The sequence below is a fragment of the Oryzias latipes genome, chromosome 22 (genome assembly GCF_053564925.1).
Source record: "Oryzias latipes strain Hd-rR chromosome 22, Olatipes_Hd-rR_3.1".
In the NCBI taxonomy this organism is placed as follows: Eukaryota; Metazoa; Chordata; class Actinopteri; order Beloniformes; family Adrianichthyidae; genus Oryzias; species Oryzias latipes.
In genome coordinates, this window is record NC_136258.1 from 3219262 (window position 1) to 3231296 (window position 12035).

At 38.7% G+C, this 12035-nt stretch overlaps 1 protein-coding gene across 1 annotated transcript in view; it reads right to left on the minus strand.

The window, feature by feature from the left end:
* The window catches only part of LOC101168908 (NACHT, LRR and PYD domains-containing protein 12-like), a 30144-nt gene extending 20226 nt beyond the window's left edge, over positions 1 to 9918 (minus strand). The window contains exons 1-3 of the mRNA XM_078940266.1: positions 9881 to 9918; positions 2236 to 2344; positions 547 to 660 (exon numbers count right to left, since the gene is read on the minus strand). Coding sequence (XP_078796392.1) covers positions 547 to 660; positions 2236 to 2294 — 173 coding nt within the window. The 5' untranslated portion in view covers positions 2295 to 2344; positions 9881 to 9918. The remainder of the gene's footprint in view (positions 1 to 546; positions 661 to 2235; positions 2345 to 9880) is intronic.
* Between the last annotated feature and the right edge of the window lie 2117 nt (positions 9919 to 12035).

A 12035-nucleotide genomic window follows, 5' to 3' on the forward strand; every position in this document is an offset into this window, starting at 1 on the left:
CAGGTGATACTTAGATACTTAGGTACCTGTAGGCCCCCCGCAGGTCTACAACCTAATATTTTCTGCGAGCCACCGGATTGCCCAGTGCAGGTTTGATCATTTTTCACCCGTATCCAGCCATAGGGACAGTTGTGACTAAAGCTTAAAGGAAAGTCACCCGGCTTCTGTGGTCGTTTTTCTGGGCTGAATCTTGGACAGAGGAATCCATTAGACAGATCTTAAAATGCTTTACTTTACTTAAAATGCTTTGTAATCTGAGCAGGTCATTAGGAATCAAACTTACTGCAAAGAAAATCAAAGAAACATAAGAAAAGTCTTTGTTCTGCATCTTGGTTGGAAAATAAAAACTGGGTATGTTTTTTTTTCTTTCTTAAGTCAGCAATAATAATAAATAGTAAATCTCAGAGATGGGTTGCTGGTGAAACGCCTCTCTGGTTCCTCATGAATGTTGCATAAACGTGGAAACAATTTTAGAAATGAAGCAGTGGATTTGAACAGTGAGATAAGAGGATTTCTGATCTCAGTTAGGCAGAGATGATCTCTTACTTCCCGTCTGAAGGTTCACGGCTGAAGTGAGGGTTTTTATCCTTGGATAGATCGCTCCTCATGGACGCACAGCTGGATGATGAAGAGCAGGCTTCTGGTCCAAGCTGACATCTCCTGCAAACACAAACATCTTCAAAGCAACTGCAGCTTTTCGTCCAGGTAAGCCCTTCCAGGAAGGTTTTGAAGGGGGGGGGGGAGGTTCCATTGACTAGAATGTTAGATTTTTGATGAAAAAATAGACAGACAGTCTGGTTACAAAAGTTTATTTATTACGTTTTGCTTGATTCCCTATTCAGAAAAACTGTGTATTTTGAGGATGGCCAGTGTTCTTTCTTCTATAAAAACTGCTGTGTTCTTTTGATTTTATTTAAATTATATATTTTTATTTATAGATGGGGGGTGGGGAACGACTCTTCAGGTGTCCATGTGTAAAAGTTTGAAACATTTAAGTCCTGCTGTTAGAGGGTCAGTATTTAAATATTTTTTCAAGCCCCACTGTCTTTCAACATTTTTGATTGTGTGTTTAACTCCTTTTAAGTTCAGTCAAACTTTGTGTGTTTGAGTTTCCTGTTTCATTGCTCTTTGTGAATCTCTTTGGCCTTCGGTTGTTCCTCTGTGTTGTGTTAATAGAGAAACTTGACTTCATGCACAGCTGCTTTGAAAGCCTTAGTCACATGCGCGCTCATGGAGGTTGACCAGTGCGGGTGCTTCAGGTTTGTGTGGTTGGGGAGGGTCACAGAGAGGAGCGGACACATCTCAAGCAAAGGCAGTTTCCTTTGGGCCACCTTAAGGATCGTACCATTGTCATGCGTGTGGGAAGTGTATCATGAAGTACTTGTAAGGATAATGTAAGTTAAACGTACTCATGATGTTCAGGAGGTACTGTCATACAGTGTTCTTATGCCACACTCTAGTCGTTAGTAAGGTTTGAGTACTGGCCCGTTACTGACCATGCGCATGCAGCATGCATGGTTTGTGCAGGCGATGATGTAGGACTCCCACACAAACTGTGCTCTAATCATCTAATTTCCTCGTTTTTAACTACGACACTGCTCATTAGGAGCCGCACATATTCCTTGAACCGCACTAACGGTCTCCCTGCCCATTCTGAAGGGTTCGGGGAGGGTTGAGAAAAAGAAAAATCTGTACGACACGCCTCTGTCTCACCTACTTCAAACTTACTTACCTTTGATTTTTGTAAATGTATTTGTTGCACTACGCTTCCAATCAGTCAGAGAAAAACATCAAAGCCTTTCCTTTTGGCTCTCTTTCTGTTTTGAAAACTACAAAACAGAATTTGGACTTCCAAACATCCAAAGAGAACAAATAATGTTCCTCCAACTGAAACTTGCAATATTTTTTCCCTTCGTTCCGACTTGTTGCCTGCAACATGCCTGAACAAAAACAAATGTGCACATTTTCACTCTACTGGCTCATCGAGTGATCTGTGACCTTGATATTTACTGCAGGCCACCTGCGTCCTCCTTACAAGTTTGCCCGTTTGTGGCCCACAGACAGTTCACATTCACCTGTAGGGGCATTTGGGACCCAGGATTTAGCTGCCTCCAATTATATTAATGCTGATTGAACCCAAAGGTTCATCTTGTTCTTCACAGCAGAAACTTAAAGATCAAACATATGCAGTAGCTCCTCTTCACACAGCTTAGATTCCTACTGAATCCAACTCACCTGAAGTCAGGTAGTCCAGGATGAGAACCAAAGTCCAGGTCAGGTTTGGATTGGTCCATCTTTAAGCTCAGGTCTGAAGAAGCCCCAGATTCCTTTTCTTGTACTTCATCTTCAAGCATACAAATAAGAGACACAATGAAAACTCACAACAACATTAACTAGTTTAGGTTTTTTCTTTACATCAAATATTTTACAAATAATTAAAACTTCTTGCCTTCCATGCCCAAAATATACATTAAACAGAACATTAAAGTATAACCTTTAATATTCTGTTTATTCAGTCACATGAATCAGGCTATACTCATATTAAAACAAGAGGATCTGGTACGACTGCTGGTATTCCAAATGTCCACGTCTGTGGATGTATCACAAACACACTGTTACAGCGGCTAAAAGTTACATTTAAAAACATTTAATTTTCCACAACCAAAAATAGTTACTAGTGAAAGTCTCCCTGTGACATTTCTTTTAAATAAAAATGTTCAAAGTGGTGTAATTATGATTATAGAGTTGAACTGAGTAGCTGTGATCTCCCATTTCTGTGAGCTGCGTCTTGGATGAGTGAAGAGCTTGACACAAGGGGAGGCCACAAACGACACACACCCTCTATTCTCACAGGTTTCTCTTTAGTGATATATAAACGGGGAAAAGGGACATATTTTGGTTCCAAATCTATACTTTTTGAACAAAAATTAATGTGTGTGCCAGTTCCTGCTGTTTAATAAAATAACACACAAAAAAGAACTTTGATAAGCCCATGAAAAATGCTTTGAATTACATTCTAATGTAGGCCACACAGCCACTGGCTGCGCATGGCTCAGAACTGATTTGATGCAAGCACATCCAGATTGTTGAATTCACTTTGCATAGCCATAAAATGAAATGCCACAAAGAAAGTGATAATTCATACGTAATTTTCCAAATACGTGCAGCCAGTTCTGAACTTTTTTCTTGGCTGCACAGACCCAGAGGAAGAGTTAAGGTTAGGAATATGAGTTATGGATAAACTGCATTCACACCGAACGCGATTTGTGCGGCAGAGGCAGCCATTTTTAATGTTAAGTCAATATTCCACCCTGTCTGTTGCAGGGCCGATGGAGATGGAGATGGAGATGGAGCTATCGCAATAACTGACTATCCCAAACAGCTGCGACATGGGGAGCCAGTCTGCTCGGCCCTTCTGAACTTTAGGATATTTTTCTTATTTTCATGGAGGCAATATTAAAAAGGTCCCCTGATTGTATTCTTATTTTTATTTTAGCTCTCTCTGGTTAATGCGGGACAGCAACACTCAGTCAGAGAGAGGACACAAATGTTGAGAACGTATTTGGGACTTTAACTTTAAGTCTAATTTTAAATACATGCGGCCAACAGCTAAATCCAGTCTTGGACACACTTAAAGTGCCAAAATGCAGCACTGTGCCATCTTCTCTTCTCCTGCACCTGAGGTTGTCCACGCTGGACGGGGCAGATCAGGGAGCTTGTGCAATGCATTCATTTAAGCCGAGTGTGACAGCAATTTAAAAGGAGAAATACTCAAATGCAAAATTGAAACAATGTTTTTTATTACTTTTGTTCTCTTCTATAAGAAAATTACAAAAACATGAAAAACATGATTTTTATCGGAGGGGGACTTTAACGATGCATTAAAAGTGGTGACAAAAAAAACTAGTAAGAACGTATAAAAACAAAGTGAGTTTGGTAGTGAGCATTTTTGGCTGAAAAAGGGTCGTTGAGATGCTCCTGAATCATTTCTGGAATAAAGAAACGTGTTTTATTTTTATTTTTACGTGTGGAAATGTCAAATGGTTTTGAAAATATTCAGGAAAAAAATCATGTTTTTGGTGTTTTTAAGACAAACTCTGAAGAAATTAGAATGATGCAAAAGGTTTTTGGAACAATTAACAATGAGTTGTAAAGACTGAATCATAAAAAAAATGATTGAAGTAGAAAGGAAGGACTGACTGTATGTTTACCGTCTCAGTGCCTGTTTTCTCATCTCACAGGGACTATAAATGGAAGATAAAAAGGGGAGAGCAGATTTTAGAGAAAGTCTTCTTTCCCACAAAGTCTGGTGTCACTGCTCCTCTTGAGTCTTTGTCTTCAGAAACAGGGTTAGATGTTTGGAGGAGCGTGGAGATAAAGACATCTCAGATGTGATCAGAGCTGATTTTAAAGCGTTAGCGAGGAAACGGGAAGCCCTCTGTCAGGGTTATGACTATTTCCTTAATAAAGAGAAGAACCACACAGGAGATGAGAACTTTTGCTAGACTTCTGCAGAAGGAGAATCGGTCTGTCACACCACAAACTGTCACAGAGGAGTTCTGTCTTTCTAGTGCATGGAGCCTCTTTTTATTGGAAACTGAAGGTTGCAGACATGAATGTGGTCATTTAATCAGAAACAACAGGAACATCATATTCTTGTATAATCAGAACTTTTCAGGTCATTGTTTTCTTACTTAAAGATAGAAATGAGATAATCATATTATGGAGACTATGGCGTGTCAGCAAATGATAATTACATAACTCTTACACCCTCATGAGCGGTTTTCTCAACCAAAATAGATCTGCTGGTTGAGTTTGGTTTCATTTTCAGCTGTGATTCAAGTCCAAACTCTTAAAGGCAGCACCGTCATTCTGACAAGCAGGACCTGAGATGAGAGAAGATGAATAGATACAAGTGGAATCCTCAGAATGTTGACGCGGGTGCAGGTCTGTTTCTCTACAGGTTGAACTGGTTCCACTTCCCAGTTTGCACTATTGGCACGCACAAACCCCTGCCTTTATGACGCATTGCTTAAAACACGGAATGCTTCCAGATCTGTCAGAGAAAAACATCAAAGCCTTTCCTCTTCTTTCTCTGTCTGTTTTGAAACCAATACAAAATTTGGAGGTACAAAACAAATAATGTTCCTTCAACTGAAACTTGCAATATTTTTCCCTCCATCACATCCACCCATTTTCAGGAGGTTGCCGGAGCCTATACTGGCTGCTGTTGGGCGAAGGCGGTGTACACTAATGACGGATCACAGTGTGTCGCAGGGCAACACCATGCATGGCTGTTCTTTTAAAAAAAAGAAAACACAGGTCTGTCCTCACAAGCTGGAAGACAGAATGTCATGTCTAAATCCCTCCGTATAGCAGGAGAACTATGAGATTTAGATGAGAATGGAGAATCTGACATTCTGACCTTTCAAGTTGCAGTCTTATCTTTTACTTTTTTTCCTCTCAAACTTTTGGGGTTCTTACTCGGGACAGAGCAAGTTCATTCCTGTGACGGACTCCAACAGTTGATGTGTGGGTTCATGTGACCACAAAGGGGAATATTACTCTGTCTTGAGTGACGAGGCAAAAGCTTAACTGTTTCTGATCCCCATCAAAGATCAGGCGGCAAAATAAATGACACTGATTTTATGCTGACAGCATCATAAATTCACAGATATGATGGGAATCTATCAACTGTCATTTCAGAAATAATCAAGTGGAGCGTCTGCACCCATAAAGGGGGGCTGACCAGAGTGGGTGCAGCAGGTTTTAGGGTTGTCCAGGCCTGTGGAGGGTCATGGGGAGGAGAAGCCACATGTTAAGTGGAACACAGGGGTCTCACAGTTTCCTTAAGGTTTGCATGGCCTCCTCAAGGGTCGTCATGAAAATGGAGCGTAGAATTGTTATGCATTTGATAAGTGTATATATTTGTAAGGATCTTGTTAGTTGCACGTGCTTATGACAATGCTGGTGTATGGTATCTTCATGCCACACTCAACAGTCGTTAGTAAGGTGCGTGTACTGGCCCCTCACTGACTGCAAGTCAATGCACACTCAGGATGTGCACATGACACGAAAGTCTCCATGGAGTGCACACACACCTACGACCTGAATGTTTGGTTTCCTCATGTCTAACAGTCAGAGCGGGTGCATAGAGCACTTCAATACCACTGACAAGCTCTATACACAGTGCGCATGGTTCAGGGGGGGGTAAAAAAATGATAAATCCATACGACATGCCTGCATCTCACCTATTTCACCCTTAGTTGTTCTTACGTGTGGTTCAAATGTTCGCTACAACATTTTGCCTGCAGCATGCCCATGGAAAAAAAGTACTTGAACATTTTTCCTCTACAGGCTCACAGAGTGTTCTACTACTTTAATATTTTGTGCGGGCTTCCTTCTTGCCCCATTTTTCACCCCCAGACAGCCTGCATCCATCTGTAAGGGCAGTTGTGACAAAGGCTTTAATGGTGAGGATGAGCCTTTCTGCTACACAGAGCTCTGCATCTTCTGATTTCAAAGCCTTTGAGAGTTGAGTATCTCGCCTGAGAAAGAATATTCTTATTGTTAAACATTGACAAAGGCTGTGGAGCAGGGATAAAGTCCTTCTAACTCTAACCCAAACACAACATTTGCTGACAGTTTAAACCCAAATGAGACATGTGGAATGCCTTATGACCATCTTTAGTGGCTCCTGTGAAGTTAGTGACTCAATCAGAAGCTCAAACCAGTTTATAGCTGGCACACAAGAATGTTCATCCATCCCAATTCACTAGTTCCTATAGCTTTGTGGAGTATGACTTTACAGTAAACAAAAAGCCTAAAATAAGGGGGCCGGTACAAAAAGTATGTGAAATTCAGCGTACATTGTACATTTAAAGTACTGCAACTATGAAAAAACATTAGTACTGGGCTGATCTTAACTGTGTGGACATTTCAGTGAATGCAGCAACAAAATTGGCTGTTCGCAGGTTTGAATCTGTAGTCTGAGGAAGTGTGCACCAGAATGTGAAAAACTATTTTACGCAACAGCTTTTAAAAATTCACCTGATGGCAGGTTGATGGCATGTCGGCTAAATGACTGGAAAGTTTAAATAAAAAACCTGCACACATTCCTGTTTAATGCCACCTGTGTTTAGAGACATCTTGAGGAAGAGAATCTGAGTCTGTGCCAGGAAAACATGTTATTCCTGTGAAACATCTCATTCATTTCCACCCAAGTTAACACATGTAAATCTAACCAGCTGCCTTCAATTCCAATATCCTACATCATAACCACTGAAACTGACTCTGAAGACCAACGTTGTGTTCGAATTTCTTCACTACTCACTTAGTGCACTGTAAATAGTGGATTTATCATTTTGTGGTGCTGTCTGAATCCACAATTCCAAAATCAAGTGCCCTAGATATTTCCCAGAAGTCTCTGCTCACCAGGTTGGTGAATAAAGACCACAATGCATTTCAACACATTTTGCCAAGAATATGTGTCTCAATTATTTTTTTAAACAAACCATCAACCTTTTCATCATCAGAATATGGTTGGTTTATAAATAGTTTTTGTAAAATGTTTGTATTTATTAGGTTTTTTCCTGCGTGAAAATAGTGGTGTCATATTTGCCTTCCATGAAAAAAAGAAAAAGAATTGTGAGCATGGTGTCATGACTGCTTTTAAAATACAGGCCCCCCCAGATAAACAAACCAAAACTGTAACATGTGCCTTACTCATAATCGTGCACGTTACCATAAACACAATGCACACACTGTACAATGCATTCATGTAAAGTTTGCTCCCAATGATCCCAATGATAACCACGCTACAATAAATAAATAAATAAAAAATAACTAAACTTTATTTTTTTGCTTTCCTCTGCACTCACAGCTCCTCCAGTGGATGGCTCAAACGTGGAGAAGACATTTCACACACCTAGGAGCGTGACAACTAATCAGACTTTAACTTTAGGTTTAATTTTAAAAACCACAAAATTCAGCCTCAGGCACACTTAAAATACCTGCGTGTAGTGCAGCAGTGTGCGTCTTGGCTTGGCTGCACATGAGGATAACAGGAATTTCTGTCATTTTTTGTGCTGGTCGCACGCAAATATGTGCAAATAACACCAGTCGCTTAAAAAATATAGTAACTTTAAAAATTAGCCCACCTAGCTAGCCTAACATTGTCCCTAATGTTATCAAAATTTACTAATTGAGCGACCTGAAAGTTATCAATATGGTTAAGCGCTTTGTTAGCTTGAAACACTGGAAATACTACAATTATCATAATGCACTAGATTTGTGTTCATGTAAGCCTAGTTTGCTAATTGAGCTAGTTGAATGAGAACTTTTAGGGATGTTTTCAAGATAGATTGAAACAAAAGTGGAAATGGCAAAATTTCCTTTTCGAACTAGCTTAATGCTATTCTTATCAGTAAAAGGTACACACGTTATGTTTACCTTTTACTAGCCTTCCCTCCTGCTTATCCTAAAACTCAAACTAGCCTAAACATAAGTAAACCAATGCAATATCTTTGAAATAACAGAGGCTACAACATAAACAATATTTATAATAATTGTGTCAACAAAACATTTATTTGAGTTATTATTATTTATTGGAGTTATTGCTAGTTACATCCAAAAATAAATATTGCTAAAAGAATTGTTCCTCAATCAGCTATAAATTAACTTGTATTATACCATGGTCCGGTTCAATACTCAGTTCTGATTGGCTGCTGGGTGTGCATTAAAACCTGATAACCGCACGGTGAAAAAAAAAGGTCCGGTCACCTAGCTTAAATGTTTTGTATCACTGCGCCGGCTTCTTTAAAACAACCTTTTACTTCATCATCTGGACAAAAACAAGCGGTAAGAGGAGAACTTTCTCTCTGAACTGATGCTTTATTTAACCCATCAGCAAGATCAGCATCTTCTTTCTCTTTCGGCTTTTCCCATCAGGGGTCGCCACAGCGTATAGATCAGCATATACTGTATATTTTGCCGAATCTTGACTGCAGCGGTGGTGCGGCACAACACAGACTTTTTGTGCGCTTTTTGTAAGAAAAGCGATCCAAATTGGAAAAAAAACAAGACTTAAGGACTAAAAACTGGTTACTATTTATTTCTTTTGTAAGTGACCATGGTATTTAACGCACTTCGCGGAAGCAACCGCTTTGCGTCGGACGGTTCAGGCTTAAAAAGTGATAATGCACACTTCGTCTGCCAGTAACCCTTACATGTCTGAGTTAAAAAGGTTGAGGTTCAATTTGTAAAACTGCTGCATGGCTCCAAAAAATACTAGATATAAAAAATCATACAACAAATATCAGAAAGTTGGATTGTATAGTCTCATAGCTTGACCATATTTAATTATGTGTTTATCTGAAAAGAACTGTAGGAAGATACACATTTCAAAGAAGGGTGGTTGAGGCAATATTCACTTCTATTATATAAAAATATGAATTCCTTCAAATGTTATTAAATTTTCAAGTATGTCCATTTTCAAGAAAGCTTTGAGTTACTGAGAGCTGAACAAATTCATAATTGCATTGTTTTCATAGCTAGAAATTCCTTGAGTAATTGAAACTAAATGTTTACACTTGCTCATTTTTATTGTTAAATATGTATGCATGTTTGATGGATTTCTGTAAAACTAAAAGTTGCTTTAAGAAATTGCTAAAGAGAGAAACACTGCCATCCATGAGTTGAATGTTAAAAGCAAAATCTGCTAGTTTAAAACTATATACATGGAAAACTAACAAAAATATAGGGAGGATGATGAATTATGATGAGAGATTAACAGTTTAAATTGCAAAATCCAATCAAAATAAATCAAATTAAGTGATATACTTAACACAATCAAAAAATAAAACGTTGGAACAACGCTTACCAGGTTTTTCCTGCTTCGTCTTGCAGAAAAACAAAATTAGAAGTGACTGAATGTTTCCTCTAAAGGGAAGCTGCTTCTCTGGTCTAACAGGAACTCCCATGAATGCATTCTTTCTGTAGTGATGCCTAAAGTTGTATCTGCCTCTTTGCTTATTGAAAAAGAAATTCCTCCTGCTGGAAATTGACTTTTTCCTTTTGCTCCTTTTGCCTCGTGAGTGTCAGAAATCTTGAACATCACAGATACTCTGCTGTTTCATTTTGAAAAAGAACAAAGTTCACTGTCTAAGTCTGCAGTAAAAGGCATGTTGGCTGGTTTACCCGTTTTTTTTAACTTGTCCTGTTCAACAGCTCAGCAGACAGACAGTAGCTGGAAGCCTCTTGTGTTGGACATATTTTACTGTTACAACAGGGGTTCTAGATCTTCTAACACACACAAGGTGTATATTTGTATCAACCCCCTTTTGTTATTTAGGCTAAAGGCTTTATTTTCATATTATTAAACTTGCCTCCTTTTTTCCGTTGGACCGGACGGAAAAGAAGAAGGGGAAAGAAGGGAGGGATGTTGGAGACAGAGGTTAAGTGGGGGGGGGGGGGGGGGGGGGAGGAGAGTTAAGGAAATCTGGAGGATGATTACAGAGGTGGTGGTGTGGGGTGTGGGGGGTTACAGTCATGAAGCAATAAGATGCTGGAGGATTATCATCATTACTGTCTGGTGTAAATGTTAACCAAAAGGGGCGGGGCTTGTCCACGCACACATACTCAAGTGTGACAAACATACCTGTTGGCTCCAAAAATCTTCAAATACAGTACAGACTTTGAAAAGAAAAAAGAAAAATCAAGCCGCTAAATCCCTTTTTCTTCTTCATAACTGCTCATTCTGTCACTTAATTAAAATGATGAAGAAAATGGTATTTGATATTTCATTTAAAAAAAAATTTTAAGTAAATGTGTAGCAAAATTAATTAAGAGACTTATTTAGATATCTAACCCTTGTTCTATCCTAGGCATTTTAACATTGGGAGTTGGGTCATCTAGACCCACTAGACAGTGCTCTGAACCTTTTTTCTTCAATGGTTTGTGATCTTCACTGGTGTCCATGGATTACATGAAATCTTTCCACCTTTATCCACCTTTGCCATGGTAGGGAGAACACGTCAATGTAAGGGGGGGTCATCTAAGATAGCACAAGGGTTAATATCTTATTTCACAATTAACAACAATTTCACAACAAAAAAGCTTTTTTCCTTTTCACAATCTAACTGCATCAAATGACTCAAAAATAAAAAATAAAATCAATCCTTTAAAAATATTTTTTCATTTTTTTCTTCAACGCCACTTATTCTGTGACATAATTAAAGTGAAAATGCAAAGACTGTTGCATAATCCATTTCCATGCATTTACAACACAGGTCACTCAAAGTGCTTTGCATAAAAAACAATCAAATCCCCCCCCCCCCCCCCTCCACTGGAGTTACAACTAAAATGTAAAAGGAATAAAATTAAAATATATTTAAAACAAGAACAAAAAACAAATAATTACATAAATAAACCTTGATAGACATATAAATGGTTAGTGTGACTAAAAAATTAAAAACACATAAATAAAAGAGTTCAATTAAATAAATGTATATACATACACATATCAAACTAGTAAAAAGAGAACATAAATATTTAAAATGTCAAATAAATTCCTAAAATGCAACTAAAAGCTAAATTAAAAGGTAGGTCTTAAGCCTTCCTTTAATAACATGAACAGTCTCGCCGTATGTTTTAGTCCTAACTTTTGGGATAACCAAAAGGTCAATGTCAGAGGACATCAGGGTCCTTTAGGACTCATACTTTAAAATCACATCAGATAAATATGAAGACCAGAGACCATAGAAACAATTATAAACCAACAAAAGGACTTTAAAATAAATTACTTTGACCTTTGCATTTCCAGTCCATATTCTGAACACATGTTCCTGTATATTATTCCAGCCACTTGATTGTAGCGCTCCATGTATGCTTTATCTGCCAGCATCTTACATCCTGCAGTTATGTGCTGGATTGTTTCAGGCACCTCTTTGCACAGCCTACACCTTGGGTCTTGTCTGGTGTGGTAGATCTACACATTGGGTCTTGTCTGGTGTGGTAGATCTACACCTTGGGTCTTG